Source organism: Pseudorca crassidens, chromosome 2 (genome assembly GCF_039906515.1).
Source record: "Pseudorca crassidens isolate mPseCra1 chromosome 2, mPseCra1.hap1, whole genome shotgun sequence".
Taxonomy (NCBI): domain Eukaryota; kingdom Metazoa; phylum Chordata; class Mammalia; order Artiodactyla; family Delphinidae; genus Pseudorca; species Pseudorca crassidens.
Window position 1 is genome coordinate 34,416,556 of NC_090297.1, and position 19,742 is coordinate 34,436,297.

Consider the following 19,742-nt stretch of genomic DNA (forward strand, 5'->3'; position numbering starts at 1 on the left):
GCTTAATAGTCCTAAAAAGACTGGAACAGAGAGGCCTTAAAAATAGAATATGATTTATTTAGATCCAGTGCAATTGTATTTTAGCATGGAAAACTTTATTTAATTTGTCTTAAAGTATGTGTTTCTCATTGAGTCTTACTATTCTTAAATGTAAAGTTAATTTTGAAGATATGCAAAGTGTACCTTTTTAACAGGTATTTGTGGGGATAGAATGATTTAGATATTTTTATTTCTCAGGCCAATTACAGCAGTTATTTGTGATGTTCATGCTTAAAGCCAAGTCAGGTTTCCAAATACTGAAAAATTCAGCTTTCTTTTTTATAGTAGATTGGAAAAGAAAAACAAGTTCTGCAACGTTTTCAATTTTTCACATTAAATGGGAAGTGAATAAATTCTAACTCTTGAGAAAAAGGGGCTGTTAGATGCTACATGGTAAGGAGTTTTCCTTTCCCCTTCCAATATGCATTTATTGAACAAACATCATTATGGCAATATTAACATAAAACTAAAAAAATTTTCCTCTCACCCCTAGCCCAGTGGTTCTAAACCTGGACGGGGGTGGGGGTATTTTGCTCCGTAAGGAACATGTGGCAATGGATGGAGACATTTGTAGTTGTCACTACTGGGGATGTATAATGGCAGCTAGTTAGTAGAAGCCAGGGATGCTGCTCTACGTTCTACTGTGCACAGAGCAACCCCCCACAAGAAAGAATTAGCCAGCCCCAAATGTCAGTAGTGCTGAGTTTGACGTATCAACAGTTCATTTTTCTGTTCTGTGTCAGTCCTTGCTTATGTGCATACGTTTTTTACATAGTTATAATTACAGTGTACATTTTGCCTTTCTTTTTCACTTAATTTTATATTTTAAGTTTAAACATTGCTACATTGTTCTGAACTTCTAAAAAAAGTATTTTTCTCATTTTATTCAGGGATTGAAAAGGAATAAAAGGTATAATATATACTGTATTTAAGACATCTGTAAGTTTTAAATTATATTTGGGTAGGAGGAAGAAAGAAGGGCTAGGATGAATAACCCAAGTGGATATCTCAGTTTTCATGGCCATACTCTTTGCTGTGTTCCCTTATGTCACTCGAAGACCATGGGATCCAAAGTTCATCCTTTTCTCAGAGCCAGGAGATGTGCTGTAGCATGAGGTATGGTCCTGGCCCCTGCACTGTAGTTGGAGGGCACCTACTAGGAGAAATAAGAACAAGTCGAAATGACTGCACTCATTCTTTTTGCTCTCCTCCCGTTTAAAATTCTTTGTGTCTGTCTCGGTTTTCTTTGACAGATATACCGCCTCATTCTTTACATCTAGACATTTTTGGAAGCCCCAAATCGCTACAGGATGTGCTTCTTTCTAGACAGTGGCTTTTTAAGATACTTAATGAGCATTTATTCAGTATCTCCTTTTAAAGAACAGTATTCTCATATACTTTGTTATGTGGGCAATTTTAGGCCCACTTTAGATGTCAAAGCATTTAGTATTTAAAGAATGAATTTGTATTACCTCAAGATCTGCATTTTTAGAATTTTTGAATTGCTCAACTATCGGGTCTCAATAAATCCACTGGAAAAATGTTAGTTCTGGGATGTCAGAGCAGAACAGGCAGAAGGACCCAGGATTCCAGGCAGAGGGACCCAAATATTCAAAGTCATGGAATAAGCAGCATGATGGGGATCAATCCGTACACTGGCATGAAGGGCTGTCAAGGTGTGGCAGGAGATAAGACGAGAGAGACAGGCGAGAACCAGCTTGTGGAGACTCTCTGGTGCCAAGCTAAGGGTTGGAACTCTTCCTGAAAGCAATGCGAATGTTAAGTGGCAAGTGACTTGCATTCACAAGGGTCAGTCTGAGAGCTTTGTGGAGTACAGACTGAATGGGGGCCAGCCTGGGAGCAGGGGAGTCAGTTAAGGATGCTATTACCCTAAGTTGGGCAAATGATGAGGAGAGGCTAAACTAAGAGAGGATGAACTGGAAAATCATAAAAGATGTAGAACCTACAAATTCAGGACTGGTTGTCCATGAGAGTGGGATGAATAAGGAGGGGCTAAGGATAACCCCTAGGTTTCTGGCTTGGGAGGCTATATATTGATGGTGATTTTATTAACTGTGGAATACAGAAGGAGGAGCAGGTGTAAGAGAAAGATGAGTGGATTGTTCAAACTGAGTTGTTCACTAGAGAGTTGGATATGCATTGGTCTTAAATAGTAGACTCATTTTGTACTGCCTTCCTAGCCTACATACTCTCCCCTGGAACTTGTACCTCTCCACCAATGCTTGCTTAAAAAGAGTAGGCTTTGGTGGCCGTATTTGTACCCCTACTTCCAACCTATCCCAGCCACAACTGACTGAATGAGGAATACTGGACAACTAACTTCAGAAAGAGGGATGTAATTCGTTGGGTGAGCAACAAATAATTGTCTGTCTTTCATAAATTTGAACTAAGAGGTAGATAACAGGAATGACTTAATCTGAAAAATTACATAGGCTTAGGACTTGGATGGCTGTTTTTAGCTGATGAGTAAGCAAGCAGAGAAAGTCCATCCATGTAGAGAAACAAGTAAATGGGAGCAGATTCACAAGGAAACCCATAGACAAAGACCTCATGGGTCAGGATAGACTAGTAATGGCTGTGCAGTTCCATATCCATTTCCCATGTAGCTAGGTTTAGTTTGCAGCATATGCTCTTGTATCATATTCTTCCAGTAACCCTCCTGAGTAGTTGGGATTGGTCAGCTGTAAAGGTGAGAAAACTCAAAATAGTAATGGCTTGAGAAAGAAACGTATTTCTCTCACATAAAAGTCAAGAATAAAGCAGCCCAGAACTGATAGGGCAGCATTTTGAAATTGCCAGAGACTCAGATTTCTTCTCTTGCGTTACTATGTTCTCCATGGCCTGTGGCTTCCGCCTCACGGTGTCTGGGATGGCTGCTCGAGGTTCAAGCTATCTTGTCTGCATTCCAGCCAGTAGAAAGGAAGAGGAAGAGGAAGAGGACATCCTGTTCCTTCGAGGACATTTCCTAGGCTAGGTGGCACACAATTCCATTTACATCCCATTGGTCAGACCTTAGTCACACAGCTGTATCAAGCTGAAAGCAGGCATCCCTGTGATCAGTCAAAAAAATTAAATGTCTTATTTCTGCAGAAAAAGGGAAGAATACATATTGAAGGACAACTGGCAGTTTCTGCCACCTGCACTTGTATTTGTTCTAACTTCAGTGTATTTCTGTTTCTTTCCACTTTTTCTAGATCGAGCTGGAGCTTAGCAGAGATGCATTGTTATTTAATCCTCCTAACAACCCAATGAGGTAGGCATTACTATTATATCCATTCTATCTGGGGGAAAGCAAAGTTTTAAAAAGTTAGATGACTTGTGTTAGTCACACAGCTATAAAGTGATGGAGCCAGGGATTGAACGAAGGTATGTCAGACTCCTTTTCCCAAGCTATTCATCCCCGTGAGAGTGAGAAGGGCAGAGAGCCAAAGGCAGGGTCCTTAAGAATGAGGACGTTTGACAGGTCTGTGGAAGAGGAGCGCAGGAAGAACACAGGGGAGGAAAGGCCAGGGAGGTAAGAGTGAAAACAGAAGAAAGTGACGTGACATCATAGAACAGAGAAATGAGTGGGCAGATACTGCACAGAGGTCGTATATAAAAAGAGCAGAAACACGTCCAGTTGGATTTGGCATTTTTTAAAATTAATTATTTAAATTTTGGCCACACGGCTTGTGGTTCCTCGACCAGGGATTTAACCTGGGCCCTCGGCAGTGACAGCGGAGAGTCCTAACCACTGGACCACCAGGGAGTTCCCTGGATTTGGCATTTTGAGCATCGTTGTAAGAGCAGAAGCCAAATGCAGTGATTTGAGGAGTGTGGAAGACATGAGAAAGAGGAAAGTAACTTGGGGGGGATGTGGTGGGATCAAAGAAGAGATACTTTTGTATCTTTATTTTCAAGATCAGAGACCTCTTGACCTAAGGGCACAACGTCAATAGAGAGGGAGATAATGAGCAAACAGAAAAGAAGAAGCTTCCTTGAGGAAGCAATAGAAGATGGGATCTAGAACACAGGTAAAGGAATTAGCTTTGGTTAGGAGGATGGAAAGCTCCTCCTGGAGGGAAAGAGGAAGGTTAGTGTATTGGTGGTAGCAGAAGAAGCTGCCAGTTTTTTTGTGTTTTTTTTGGGGGGGAGGGGATTGGATAGTCTTTATTTCTTTTTTTTTCTTTTAACTTTAATGTTAATTGTATAGATGCTTTAAATTTTTATATAATCAAATATATTTATCATTTCCTAATAGCTTAATTTGCCACTTAGTTTAGAAATATGTCCTTCATGATTTGCAGTCCATCTTTTTTTTTTTTACATCTTTATTAGAGTATAATTGCTTTACAATGGGGTTTAGTTTCTGCTTTATAACAAAGTGAACCACTTATACATACACATACTTTCCCATATCTCTTCCCTCTTGCGTCTCCCTCCCTCCCTATCCCACCCATCCAGGCGGTCACAAAGCACCGAGCTGATCTCCCTGTGCTATGCGGCTGCTTCCCACTAGCTATCTACCTTACGTTTGGTAGTGTATATATGTCCATGCCTCTCTCTTGCTTTGTCACAGCTTACCCTTCCCCCTCCCCATATCCTCAAGTCCATTCTCTAGTAGGTCTGTGTCTTTATTCCTGTCTTATCCCTAGGTTCTTCATGACATTTTTTTTCTCTTAAATTCCATATATATGTGTTAGCATACGGTATTTGTCTTTCTCTTTCTGACTTACTTCACTCTGTATGACAGACTCCAGGTCCCTCCACCTCACTACAAATAGCTCAATTTCGTTTCTTTTTATGGCTGAGTAATATTCCATTGTATATATGTGCCACATCTTCTTTATCCATTCATCCGATGATGGACACTTAGGTTGCTTCCATCTCCGGGCTATTGTAAATAGATCTGCAATGAACATTTTGGTACATGACTCTTTTTGAATTATGGTTTTCTCAGGGTATATGCCCAGTAGTGGGATTGCTGGGTCATATGGTAGTTCTATTTTTAGTTTTTTAAGGAACCTCCATACTGTTCTCCATAGTGGCTGTACCAATTAACATTCCCACCAGCAGTGCAAGAGGGTTCCCTTTTCTCCACACCCTCTCCAGCATTTATTGTTTCTAGATTTTTTTGATGATGGCCATTCTGAGTGGTGTGAGGTGATATGTCATTGTAATTTTCATTTGCATTTCTCTAATGATTAACGAAGTTGAGCATTCTTTCATGTGTTTGTTGGCAGTCTGCATATCTTCTTTGGAGAAATGTCTATTTAGGTCTTCTGCCCATTTTTGGATTGGGTTGTTTGTTTTTTTTTTATTGAGCTGCATGAGCTGCTTATAAATTTTGGAAATTAATCCTTTGTCAGTTGCTTCATTTGCAAATATTTTCTCCCATTCTGAGGGTTGTCTTTTGGTCTTGTTTATGGTTTCCTTTGCCGTGCAAAAGCTTTTAAGTTTCATTAGGTCCCATTTGTTTATTTTTGTTTTTATTTCCATTTCTCTAGGAGGTGGGTCAAAAAGGATCTTGCTGTGATTTATGTCATAGAGTGTTCTGCCTATGTTTTCCTCTAAGAGTTTGATAGTTTCTGGCCTTATATTTAGGTCTTTAATCCATTTTGAGCTTATTTTTGTGTGTGGTGTTAGGGACTGATCTAATCTCATGCTTTTACATGTACCTATTCAGTTTTCCCAGCACCACTTATTGAAGAGGCTGTCCTTTCTCCACTGTATATTCCTGCCTCCTTTATCAAAGATAAGGTGACCATATGTGCATGGCTTTATCTCTGGGCTTTCTATCCTGTTCCATTGATCTATCTTTCGTTTTTTGTGCCAGTACCATGCTGTCTTGATTACTGTAGCTTTGTAGTATAGTCTGAAGTCAGGGAGCCGGATTGCGCCAGCTCCATTTTTCGTTCTCAAGATTGCTTTGGCTATTTGGGGTCTTTTGTGTTTCCATACAAATTGTGAAATTTTTTGTTCTAGTTCTGTGAAAAATGCCAGTGGTAGTTTGATAGGGATTGCATTGAATCTGTAGATTGCTTTGGGTAGTAGAGTCATTTTCACAATGTTGATTCTTCCAATCCAAGAACATGGTATATCTCTCCATCTATTTGTATCATCTTTAATTTCTTTCATCAGTGTCTTATAATTTTCTGCATACAGGTCTTTTGTCTCCTTAAGTCGGTTTATTCCTAGGTATTTTATTCTTTTTGTTGCACTTGTAAATGGGAGTGTTTTCTTGATTTCACTTTCAGATTTTTCATCATTAGTGTATAGGAATGCCAGAGATTTCTGTGCATTAATTTTATATCCTGCTACTTTACCAAATTCATTGATTAGCTGTAGTAGTTTTCTGGTAGCATCTTTAGGATTCTCTATGTATAGTATCATGTCATCTGCAAACAGTGACAGCTTTACTTCTTCTTTTCTGATTTGGATTCCTTTTATTTCCTTTTCTTCTCTGATTGCTGTGGCTAAAACTTCCAAAACTCTGTTGAATAAGAGGGGTGAGAGTGAGCAACCTTGTCTTGTTCCTGATCTTAGTGGAAATGCTTTCAGATTTTCACCATTGAGGATGATGTTGGCTATGGGTTTGTCATATATGGCTTTTATTATGTTGAGGAAAGTTCCCTCTATGCCTACTTTCTGCAGGGGTTTTATCATAAATGGGTGTTGAATTTTGTCAGAAGCTTTCTCTGAATCTATTGAGATAATCATATGGTTTTTCTCCTCCAATTTGTTAATATAGTTTATCACATTGATTGATTTGCCTATATTGAAGAATCCTTGCATTCCTGGAATAAACCCCACTTGATCATGGTGTATGATCCTTTTAATGTGCTGTTGGATTCTGTTTGCTAGTATTTTGTTGAGGATTTTTGCATCTATGTTCATCAGTGATATTGGCCTGTAGTTTTCTTTGTGACATCCTTGTCTGGTTTTGGTGTCAAGGTGATGGTGGCCTCGTAGAATGAGTTTGGGAGTGTTCCTCCCTCTGCTATATTTTGGAAGAATTTGAGAAGGATAGGTGTTAGCTCTTCTATAAATGTTTGATAGAATTCGCCTGTGAAGCCATCTGGTCCTGGGCTTTTGTTTGTTGCAAGATTTTTAATCACAGTTTCAATTTCAGTGCTTGTGATTGGTCTGTTCATATTTTCTATTTCTTCCTGATTCAGTCTTGGAAGGTTGTGCATTTCTAAGAATTTGTCTATTTCTTCCAGGTTGTCCATTTTATTGTCATAGAGTTGCTTGTAGTAATCTCACATGATCTTTAGTATTTCTGCAATGTCAGTTGTTACTTCTCCTTTTTCATTTCTAATTCTATTGATTTGAGTCTTCTCCCTTTTTTTCTTGATGAGTCTGGCTAATGGTTTATCAATTTTGTTTATATTCTCAAAGAACCAGGTTTTAGTTTTATTGATCTTTGCTATTGTTTCCTTCATTTATTTTTCATTTATTTCTGATCTGATTTTTATGATTTCTTTCCTTTTGCTACTTTCGGGTTTTTTTTGTTCTTCTTTCTCTAATTGCTTTAGGTGCAAGGTTAGGTTGTTTATTCGAGATGTTTCCTGTTTCTTAAGTTAGAATTGTATTGCTATAAACTTCCCTCTTAGAACTGCTTTTGCTGCATCCCATAGGTTTTGGGTTGTCGTGTCTCCATTGTCATTTGTTTCTAGGTATTTTTTTATTTCCTCTTTGATTTCTTCAGTGATCACTTTGTTATTAAGTAGTGTATTGTTTAGCCTCCATATGTTTGTATTTTTTACAGATCTTTTCCTGTAATTGATATCTAGTCTCAAATCCTGTGGTCGGAAAAGATACTTGATACAATTTCAATTTCTTAAATTTACCAAGGCTTGATTTGTGACCCAAGATATGATCTATCCTGGGGAATGTTCCATGAGCACTTGAGAAAAATGTGTATTCTGTTGTTTTTGGATGGAATTTCCTATAAATGTCAATTAAGTCCATCTTGTTTAATGTATCATTTAAAGCTTGTGTTTCCTTATTTATTTTCATTTTGGATGATCTGTCCATTGGTGACAGTGGGGTGTTAAAGTCCCCTACTATGAATGTGTTACTGTCAATTTCCCCTTTTATGGCTGTTAGTATTTGCCTTATGTATTGAGGTACTCCTTTGTTGGGTGCATAAATATTTACAATTGTTATATCTTCTTCTTGGATCGATCCCTTGATCATTATGTAGTGTCCTTCTTTGTCTCTTCTAATAGTCTTTATTTTAAAGTCTATTTTGTCTGATACGAGAATTGCTACTCCAGCTTTCTTTTGGTTTCCATTTGCATGGAATATCTTTTTCCATCCCCTTACTTTCAGTCTGTATGTGTCTCTAGGTCTGAAGTGGGTCTCTTGTAGACAGCATATATATGGGTCTTGTTTTTTTATCCATTCAGCCAATATGTGTCTTCTGGTGGGAGCATTTAATCCATTTACATTTAAGGTAATTATCGATATGTATGTTCCTATTCCCATTTTCTTAATTGTTGTGGGTTTGTTAGTGTAAGTCTTTTCCTTCTCTTGTGTTTCTTGCCTAGAGAAGTTCCTTTAGCATTTGTTGTAAAGCTGGTTTGGTGGTGCTGAACTCTCTCAGCTTTTGCTTTTCTGTAAATTTCTCCATCAAATCTGAATGACATCCTTGCTGGGTAGAGTAATCTTGGTTGCAGGTTTTTCTCCTTCATCAGTTTAAATATGTCCTGCCAGTCCCTTCTGGCTTGCAGAGTTTCTGCTGAAAGGTCAGCTGTTAACCTTATGGGGATTCCCTTGTGTGTTATTTGTTGTTTTTCCCTTGCTGCTTTTAATGTGTTTTCTTGTATTTAATTTTTGACAGTTTGATTAACATGTGTCTTGGCGTATTTCTCCTTGTTTTTATCCTGTATGGGACTCTCTGTGCTTTCTGGACTTGATTAACTATTTCCTTTCCCATATTAGGGAAGTTTTCAACTATAATCTCTTCAAATATTTTCTCAGTCCCTTTCTTTTTCTCTTCTTCTTCTGGAACCCCTATAATTCGAATGTTGGTGTGTTTAATGTTGTCCCAGAGGTCTCTGTGACTGTCCTCCATTCTTTTCATTCTTTTTTCTTTGTTCTGCTCTGCAGTAGTTATTTCCACTATTTTATCTTCCAGGTCACTTATCCGTTCTTCTGACTCAGTTATTCTGCTATTGATCCCTTCTAGAGTATTTTTAATTTCATTCATTGTGTTGTTCATCGTTGTTTGTTTCATCTTTAGTTCTTCAAGGTCCTTGTTAAATGTTTCTTGCATTTTGTCTATTCTATTTCCAAGATTTTGGATCATCTTTACTATCATTATTCTGAATTCTTTTTCAGGTAGACTGCCTATTTCCTCTTCATTTGTTAGGTCTGGTGGGTTTTTGACTTGCTCCTTCATCTGCTGTGTGTTTCTCTGTGTTCTCATTTTGCTTATCTTACTGTGTTTGCGGTCTCCTTTTTGCAGGCTGCAGGTTCGTAGTTCCTGTTGTTTTTGGTGTCTGTTCCCAGTGGCTAAAGTTGGTTCAGTGGGTTGGGTAGGCTTCCTGGTGGAGGGGACTGGTGCCTGTGTTCTGGTGGATGAGGCTGGATCTTGTCTTTCTGGTGGGCAGGTCCACATCTGGTGGTATGTTTTGGGGTGTCTGTGGCCTTATTATGATTTTAGGCAGCCTCTCTGCTAATGGGTGTGGTTGTGTTCCTGTCTTACTAGTTGTTTGGCATACGGTCTCCAGCACTGTTGCTTGCTGGTCGTTGAGTGAAGCTGGGTGCTGGTGCTGAGATGGAGATCTCTGGGAGATTTTCGCTGTTTGATATTATGTGGAGCTGGGAGGTCTCTTGTGGACCAGTGTCCTGAAGTTGGCTCTCCCACCTCAGAGGCACAGCACTGACTCCTGGCTGTAGCACCAAGAGCCTTTCATCCACAAGGCTCAGAATAAAAGGGAGAAAAAGTAGAAAGAAAGAATTAGTAGAAGTAGAAAGAATAAAAGAAAGAAAAAGAAAGAAAGAAAGAAAGGAGGGAGGGAGGAAGGAAGGATGGAGGGAAGGAAGGAAAAAAAGAAAGAAAGAAGGTAAAGTAAAATAAAATAAGATAAAATATAATAAAGTTATTAAAATAAAAAAATAATTATTAAGAAAAAAACTAAAACAAAAAAACGGACGGATAGAACCCTAGGACAAATGGTGGAAGCAAAGCTATACAGACAGAATTTCACACAGAAGCATACATATACATACTCACAAAAAGAGGAAAAGGGGAAAAAATCGTAAATCTTTCAAAGTCCACCTCCTCAATTTGGGATGGTTCGTTGTCTATTCAGGTATTCCACAGATGCAGGTACATCAAGTTGGTTGTGGAGATTTAATCCACTGCTCCTGAGGCTGCTGGGAGAGATTTCCCTTTCTCTTCTCGGTTCGCACAGCTCCCAGGGCTCAACTTTGGATTTGGCCCCGCCTCTGCGTGTAGGTCGCCTGAGGGCGTCTGTTCTTCGCTCAGACAGGACGGGGTTAAAGAAGCAGCTGCTTCGGGGACTCGGGCTCACGCAGGCCGGGGGGAGGGAGGGGTACGGAGTGTGGGGCGAGCCTGCGGCGGCAGAGGCCGGCGTGACGTTGCACCAGCCTGAGGCGCGCCGTGAGTTCTCCCGGGGAAGTTGTCCCTGGATCCCGGGACCCTGGCAGTGGCGGGCTGCACAGGCTCCCCGGAAGGGGGGTGTGGATAGTAACCTGTGCTCGCACACAGGCTTTTTGGTGGCGGCAGCAGCAACCTTAGCATCTCATGCCCGTCTCTGGGGTCTGTGCTTTTAGCCGCGGCTCGCGCCCGTCTCTGGAGCTCCGTTAAGCAGCGCTCTTAATCCCCTCTCCTCACGCACCAGGAAACATAGAGGGAAGAAAAAAGTCTCTTGCCGCTTAGACAGCTCCAGACTTTTTCCCGGACTCCCTCTCGGCTAGCTGTGGTGCACTAGCCCCCTGCAAGATGTGTTCACGCCGCCAACCCCAGTCCTCTCCCGGAGCTCCGACCAAAGCGCGAGCCTCAACTCCCAGCCCCGCCCTCCCCTGCGGGTGAGCAGGCAAGCCTCTCGGGCTGGTGAGTGCCGGTCGGCACCCATCCTCTGTGCGGGAATCTCTGCGCTTTGCCCTCCGCACCCTGTTGCTGCGCTCTTCCCCACGGCACCGAAGCTTTCCCCCTCCGCCACCCACAGTCTCCACCCGCGAAGTGGCTTCCTAGTCTGTGGAAACCTTTCCTCCTTCACAGCTCCCTCCCACTGGCGCAGGTCCCGTCCCTATCCTTTTGTCTCTGTTTATTCTTTTTTTTTTTTTTTCCTGGTACGCGGGCCTCTCACTGTTGTGGCCTCTCCCGCTGCGCTGTGGACGCGCAGGCTCAGCGGTCATGGCTCACGGGCCTATTCGTTTTTCTTTTGCCCTACCCAGGTACGTGGGGGAGTTTCTTGCCTTTTGGGAGGTCTGAGGTCTTCTGCCAGCGTTCAGTAGGTGTTCTGTAGGAGTTGTTACACGTGTAGATGCATTTCTGGTGTATGTGTGGGGAGGAAGGTGATCTCCGTGTCTTACTCTTCCACCATCTTCCGATAGTCTTTATTTCTAAACAGAAGAGTTTCCTAATGGTGGAGTTTGTTGTGCTAACCATTGTAACTTTTAGTTTAACAAGTCGCAGGAGAATCACAGATCTTAAAGACAAAGAAAACTTCCCAGGTTTATGCAGCCAGTAACGAACGCCGGTGGTGATATCCAGAGTTTTATGATGGCCTTAGTTTTACTAGTGCTATGGGAGACAAGGTCGTCGACCAGCAGAGGGGAGAGGTGAGATTTGGAGTTTGGTGGGAGAGGTGGAGGGGAGACGTGAGATTTGGAGTTTGATGGGAGAGATGGAAATCCTGAATATTTACAGAGTGAAATGGTAGCAGAAACTGGCAAAGCGCATAGAATGACCTATGCAAGTAAAGGAGCTTGGTCCAGGCTGCAGACCATGGATTTGTAGTGGCTCCGGTCTGCATACTTGTTGCGTTTTTCTCTACCAGCAACTCAGCAAACTAAAATTAGGCAGAGGAAAGTCAAATGGTCAAACTTTCCCCTGGGTTTGGGTTTGCAGGGAAGGTGAGACAAGGAGCTAGATAACTGGGGACATTGGTGAGAGATTGATTGAAATGAACAACAGTTGGGTCCAGGCTTGAGGGGGAAATAAGTGAAACCAAAGAGTTTCTGGTAGTTTGAGAGAGGATGTAATGGTCCAGGGACTGGAGGGTTCAACTATTATTATAGAATAAGTATAGTTTAAGAAAGCAACAACTTCATACCCATTACTATGGTTATTATTTATATTTTTATGGCAGTTCCTCAAAAAGTTAAACATAGATTTATATATCCAGCAATTCCAAAACAACGAGCAGGGACTGAAACAGATGCTTGTTACACCAGTGTTCATAGCAGCATTATTCACAATGGTCAAAAGGTGGAAACAACCCAAATGTCCATCAACAGATGAATGGATAAACAAAATACATACAATTCCATGTTATTACACCTTAAAAAGGAAGGAAATTCTGATCCATGCTCTAAAGTGGATGAAACCTAAAGACATTATGCTAAGGGAAATAAGCCAGAAATAAAAGGACAAATGTGGGATTCCACCTATATGAGGTACCTAGAATAGGCAGATTTATAGCTACAGAAAGAAGAATACAGTGGGAAATGGGGACTCATTGTTTAATGGGTACAGAGTTTATGTTTGGGATAATGAAAAGTTCTGAAAATGGATAGCGGTGATGATTGCACAACAGTGTGAATGTGCTTAATGCCACTGAATTCTACACTTAAGTATGGTTAAAATGGTAAATTTTCAGTTTCATGAATTTACCACACACACAGAAAAGAGCAGAAGGTGGTGATCAGAGTGGGACATTTGGAGCTGAGGACTGCAGGATTTCAACAGTAGTTTAGGCTATGGCAAGAGCTTGGTTGTAGCCATGGGCATGGATGACTAAGTGGAATGGAGGTTAAAGATCTCTGGCTTTGGAAGGGTGTTCAGTCTAGGAGCTTGGATGAGTTGGGTATTGACTTGCAGCCTCTACCGCCCTCCTGACCGGCCAAGCCCCTTCTTCCTATATCCCTGCTTACCTTCCGATACCCCAAATCTCCCAGAAGCCAAGGATCCAAAGGTATTCTCAGTATCCCCCATCCCCTTCTCCTTTCCACTTCCTCCAGCCTAAGACTCTCCCACTCCACCCCACAACATGGCGGGTGGGGGCTATGCTACTCTCCGGGGGCAAACAACTCCCAGTATAGGACATGTAATAATTCAAACATTTGTTTTCTAATTATTCACAATCTCATCAGTTTATCACAACTGTGTTTTAACATTTTGATGTGTTTGCTTCCATTCTTTTCCTTCTGTGTCTGGTTTTTACCATAGTTGTAATAATACCTTTATGTCTACTTTTTCTCTTTATTATAAACATTTTTCTGTATTGTCAAATAGGCCTCATAGAATGTAATGTATTCCTAGTGTGCCCTGATACCCAGGACTAAAACCTTGTAGGGAGGAGGGTAACGGTGCGGACCAGACGATGGGGGTAGAGTGGGGAGGAGCACGAGAAGACTTTTAGCTGTAAGTCATGGGGAGGACACATGGGGGCACAAAGATTCAGATCTGGGTCCCCTTTTTTGTTTTTTAATTATCAGATGATAATTAACATTCTGTTTATCGTCCACAAAAACTGTTGATGTGAAAAGGATGCGACTCTGGAAAACTTAGCAAGAAAAGATAAAAATAATCAAAATATAGTTTGGCTCTTAAAAAGCAAAACTGAATATAATTATGTAGACTAGCTGCAGTACAATAACAGTTGTGCTTATCCCTACAATCTGAGTCAGATTAACTTGGTTAAAAGTTATGTTTGATTGTACCAGCAAGTCTTATTCACAGTTAGTGATTCTACTAATACAGATACCACTTCATCAATCAGCAGACATTTATATCTCCCCCACCATGTAGTGCAAGCTGTTATGTAGCATGACTACTTCCAAGTTAAAAAAAATTAAAGATAATATCTATGGCAGGCTTAGATCAAGAAGTTTTAGAAGAGAGTTGAATGACTTAGAAGTCAACAAAAATTATAAGACATATTCTGTGAGCAAAATAGTTCCTTGATAGTACAGAATTAATGGGCTCTCTAGCTTCCAGAGGAGTCCTTTTATTTCTAAATATTCAAAAGAATAGACAGAAACTTCTTTGGAATTTATAACATCGCAAGGGGCCTGTGGGAGATTTTCATATTATTAAATTGCAAACTTCAGAACTGGGCAGACAGAAAGCTGATTTTTTTTAACGCATATATTTCATGTCATTTCTTATTTTAGAAGATATAATACAACTCTTCAAAGCTTTAATATTTTTTGTATTGCTAGCTATTTCATGTAAGTGATCATTATAAATGGATAACATAACCATTAATTAATAGGAAAACTAAACTATACTTTGTAGAGAGTCTAACTGTACATATGAGATTTCTTGCATGCTCAGTTGTATACTTACACGTGTGTATACTTACACATATGCTTATGTCTTTTATCAAGGGAAAAGTTCAATTAGAAGACTTACTTCACCATCTTGAGAAAGAAGGGATTGAACTCCTTGCCTTTACAGAAGAACAACTCTACTTTGTCTGGTGCTTGTTACAGCAAAGACAGGCTGAGGACTGCTACCAGAAATCTAGAAGAGCTGTCAGGGAAGCACATGGAAGAAATTAAAGAAGTAAGAAGTAATATCATAAAGTTTTAAGATAGCTGTGGTTTTGGGACTTCCCTGGTGGTCCAATGGTTAAGACCCCATGTTTCCAGTGCAGGGGGTACGGGTTCCATCCCTGGTCAGGGAAGTTCCGCATGCTGCGCAGTGCAGCCAAAAAGAAAAGAAAAAAGATGGCTCTGGTTTTGTTCATTGTCCTTCATTATATTAACGTATTAAAAACCAGCATTTGAATATCAGTGTATAATTTGCAAAGCACCCACATGTACACTTTTCTTTTAATGAAATATGTCAACAAGCTGTATTGGTTTCCAATAGAGTACATGTACAGGACATTGCCCAGAGATGACTAGTTGACTATCCAAATAGGTCTGCTCAACGTGCTTTCATTATCTTGGTAAATTCATCCTTGTATCAATAACCAACCCTCTAGCTGACTCTCCTCCTAGTAGGCTTAGAAACCTGATTAGTCAGTGTACTGTGAGTGGATCTGCTTCTCAAAGGTGACCTTGTGTTGACCAAACTCACAGAGAAGTTTGTAGAAAAATAGATACTAGCTTTTTAGTTGACAGTGAGAAATATAACTGCCAAAGGAACCAGACACATGTATCCGTGACTGATGCCTTTTTTCCCTACAGGCACACTACATAGGAAGCCAAATTTTAATCAAATGTCTACTTGCTGAACGAATGATTCTAATTTTTTAGAGCACTAGTAGCTAAGATAGCCAGATTTACACCATAAAGCTATTCGTACCTGCCCTTATTTCTGGACCTGTTATATCCTAGAGCCAGGGTACCTAGCCCTTAGATGAGCAGATAATGGCACGTTTTGACTCTTTAATCACTCTTTTTGATGTGTCCAGTATTGATCAACCTACTTGCTTATATATAAGCTACTTTCTTTAAATGAGTTAATAAAATTTTCTCAGGTTGCTTGCAGATCACTGTGTTGTGTTTTGACAGCTCAGCTCAGCTAACTTGTTGATTTTTAAATTTAACTCTTAGAGGGCAGTTTGATTTCCAAACTCTTAAAGAAGAGTACAGCTCCTTTAGAACAAAAGCAGGATAGCATAGTAGACCATGAACTTTAACATTAGGCAGTTGGGGGTGAAAAATTGCCTTTGGCACTGACTCTCTGTGTAACCTTGGGCAAGTTACTCAACTTCTTTGAGCTTGAAATTTCTCTTCCGAAAGTTGGAGATGATAACAGCTCCTTCAAAAGGATTTGTGAGGTTTACACATATTAACGTGTAGAAAACATTTCACATACGTACTTGGCACCCAGCAAGTATTCAATAAATTATGACTGTTATTATTAGAAATAGGTAGTATTGTTCCTACCATTTTAAAGAGGAGGAAACTGAAGCATACCAGGGAGTGATAAAGTTGGACTGCAGTTCTGTGTTCCTTCTACTATATCATTCAGCTTTTTGTTCATATTCTGAGCAGTTGTCCCCGAAAAAGGCTTCAACACAGTTCAGCAAAATGCAGTTATTTTGGTAGTCTCCTTCTAAGCAATTTGGCACAGTAAGAGCTCAGGCTCTGGCTCTGGCCCACCTCAGTGTGAAGTCCGGCTCCCCGCTTTCCGCTTTGCTTGACAACACAAGTCTGTCAGCCTCTCTCAACCGCCCTCACCTATGAAGTGGGAGATAACAGTGTCACAGGGTTGTGGTGAAAACTCAATATCTGATGTCCTTAACATAGTACCGGGAGCATATAGTTAGCTTTCAATCTATTATTATTAGCCACATAAAAGTGCCTTTTGTGAAGCTGTCATATTAATCAGAAACTATTTTTAAATAGTTTATTTTAATACAAGCTCCTATTAGCATTTAAGACGTCTTAATCATGAGTTTTGCTTAAGATATAAAATACTGTGTAGATACTTCTCTGTTCCTGAGTATCATGACCATATTTCCTAAACCATAGATAAGGAGACTTGATTTGAAACCTGATTTGTTAATGGAAAAAAATATCAGCGATTGTGACTGTCCCAGAAATTTGTGGTGATGTGTCATCCTATCTATGGGAAACAGTGTCTGATAACATATGACAGCTGGAAGGAAGTTTAGGGAGAGAGACCCACACTTAAGCCAAGTTGAATTTTCTGTTTATTTCTTAGATTATAAACATTGATAGTATGGTGATCTCTTAATGGCTCTTTCACTTCATAGACTTGTAAGAAAATGTATTCTTTTCTTCTTAGGTAGAAAATTATGCAAACCGTGTCTGTAACTTACCAGAGGAGCAGGAAGCATTTTCTCATGGTTACGAAAAGGAAAGCAAGCAGCCTAGACATGAGTTTAAAGGGCTCCAACTCAAACCGGGTAATTTTTCCTTTTGTAAACATGTAAATTTTAATTTTTTCCCTAATTCTAATAATTAGCATGAGACAATTACAGAAAATTTGGGAAATGTGTAAAAGTAGAAGGAAGGAAAAAAAATTACTACATATCCTCCACCTCAAGAAAAGTACTTGTAGGGCTTCTCTGGTGGGGCAGTGTTTAAGAATCCGCCTGCCAATGCAGGGGACACGGGTTCGAGCCCTGGTCCAGGAAGATCCCACATGCCGCAGAGCAACTAAGCCCGTGTGCCACAACTGCTGAGCCTGCGCTCTAGAGCACGCGAGCCACAATTTCTGAAGCTCACGTGCCTATAGTCCGTGCTTTGCAACCAGAGAAGCCCCCACAATGAGAAGCCCGTGCACCACAAGGAAGAATAGCCCCCCGTGCACCACAAGGAAGAATAGCCCCCCGCTCTTGGCAACTAGAGAAAGCCTGCGCGCAACAACGAAGACCCAACACAGCCAAAAATAAATAAATAAATAAATTTATAAAAAAGAAAGAAAACTATTTGTAATGTTTTAGGTGTATTTTCTGCCTGTCTTTTTAAGGTATGCATTCTGAAATATTCTCAAATGTGTGTGAGAGATTACAGAGTGGTGATTTTCTTTAATGTCGATTACAGCACTTACCACACTATGTCCTAACTACCTGTGTCAGCGCTTCTGGGGCAGAGATCTCATTCTAGTCTTCCTGGTTTCCGTGTTTTCGACAGCACCGGCCTCGTAAAGTACCTAGCATGTTAAGGGCTCAGGAAATGTTTACTAAGTGCTCCAAAGCTACAAGGGAAGATACAGATAGGACCCCTTTAGAATACTGTATTTGTGTAACTCCATAAATTAGATATTATTATGATATATGGTCAGTGATTATTTACATTTGCCACACATTTATGACTTTCTTCGCTCAGCATTTTTCCTTGCATCTCAGATATCCCATTTGGGATCATTGTCCTTTTTTCATTTTAGAACTTCCTTTCATAATGGTCTGTTGATGGAAGGTTTTTCTGTATTTTGAATCTCAGGTGCAGAGAAAATTGAGCTAATCACAGGACATAATTCATATGTACTACACTCGGGTTTCGTTTTTTTCCCCTTTTTTGTTATCCATTGGATAATTGAGTTTTCTTCTTCTGGCTTAAAAGCTGGCATTCTAGTTTTGTTCATATGGTGGTTGCATTTTAAGAGTTTTAAAAATTTCTTCTGACATTTTTAGTTGTTCTCGGCAGCAGGGCTGTTCAGGGCTCTAATCTGCCATACTGTAAGAAGCAGAAGCTACTCTATGCCCTGCTCCTAACGTAAATTAGCTCACGAAGGATTGGGAAGTAGGGGAGTGATGTCACTATAATGTGGAAGTTCACATGTAATTTTCCCCGGCATGTTAATGATTTGGGCTGCCAGCAAGCCTTGGAGTTTATACATAAAGCCCGTTCATCCCATGTTCCTCTTCTGGGCTGTTTGGCCACATGTTTTGTCTTGGAAGTGCTTATTGCAAAGATATTACTAATCTTTTGCGTTTTGCCTTTGTTTCCAACTCTGCAGACTCAGCTCCTTCATTAGCTCACCTTTACAGTAAACCTGATTTTTTAAAAGAATACAGAGTCCTATATTTGCTATAGTATTCCTCTATTTTTTAGGAATTTGACACATCTGTTTAAATCTACCAGTATAATATTAGGATTGTCAGTGTTTTTTATAGCACTCTAGCTACACAATGACAAAGGTTTTGAGTGCTCTATGCCAACCTTTTTTCCATAAACCTCATTATTTTTAGAGAGCAGTTTTGCGAAATACAAGTTTACTTGTTTGTTTTAGGAACACATACCTCAATCACATCAGAAATGCTTCTGTAATTAAAGGATGTCTTTTGAAGGTGGAGCTAACATGATTTGGTAATGGATTTCATGTTGGTGGGAGAAAAGGAGAGAAATCACTGGTGACCCAAAGCTTTTTGGCCTGAGCAGTTGAAATATTGGAGTTCCTAACTACTCAGATGGGGGATACCATGGGAGGTCCTATTTGGGGAACACCGTAAAGAGTTTGCTTTTGGACATCTACATTGGATGTGAATATTAGGCATCCAAGTGGAAAGGTCAAGTAGGCAATTTTGTATATGTTTGGAACGCAATGTGAACTCAAGATATAAATTTGGGGGTCATCAGCATATAGCAAATATTTAAAGCCTTAGGACTGTAGGAGATAACCTAGGGAGTAAAAAGAAGAAGATTCAGAGCTGGGCCCTAGGTCATTCCAGTGTTTAGAGGTTGGAAAGGTAAGAAATCAGCAAAGGAGTCTGAGAAGGAGTGGCATGAAAGGTAGGAGGAAACCTAGCAGAGTGTGGTGTCCCATAAGAGAAATGATGGAAGTGTTTTAAGAAAAGGAAGGGAACAATTGGGTCAAATACCATTGATAGGCTATGTGGAGTGAGGACAGGTAATTGACCATTGGGTTTGGTCACATGGGGGTCATTGTGACTTTGAGGAGAGCTGTTTCTGTGGAGTGGTGGATATGAAAGCCATTGGAGTGAATTCAGGAAAGAATGGTAGGAGAAGGGGAGGGGACATGGCTGTGGTTGATCCTTTCTTTTTTTTTTTTTGAT

At 40.2% G+C, this 19,742-nt stretch overlaps 1 protein-coding gene across 8 annotated transcripts in view; it reads left to right on the forward strand.

Annotated features, from left to right (window-relative positions):
- CCDC30 (coiled-coil domain containing 30) overlaps positions 1 to 19,742 on the forward strand; it is a 172,160-nt gene that overhangs the window by 1,349 nt on the left and 151,069 nt on the right. For 4 of the 8 annotated variants that reach the window (XM_067725743.1, XM_067725735.1, XM_067725737.1 and 1 more), the window contains 3 exons: positions 3,255 to 3,313; positions 14,737 to 14,809; positions 17,009 to 17,129. In XM_067725743.1, the coding sequence (XP_067581844.1) occupies positions 3,255 to 3,313; positions 14,737 to 14,809; positions 17,009 to 17,129 (253 nt within the window). Of the gene's footprint in view, positions 1 to 3,254; positions 3,314 to 14,631; positions 14,810 to 17,008; positions 17,130 to 19,742 lie in introns of those variants that run through there. The other 4 variants (XM_067725738.1, XM_067725739.1, XM_067725742.1 and 1 more) reach the window with 3 other exon arrangements.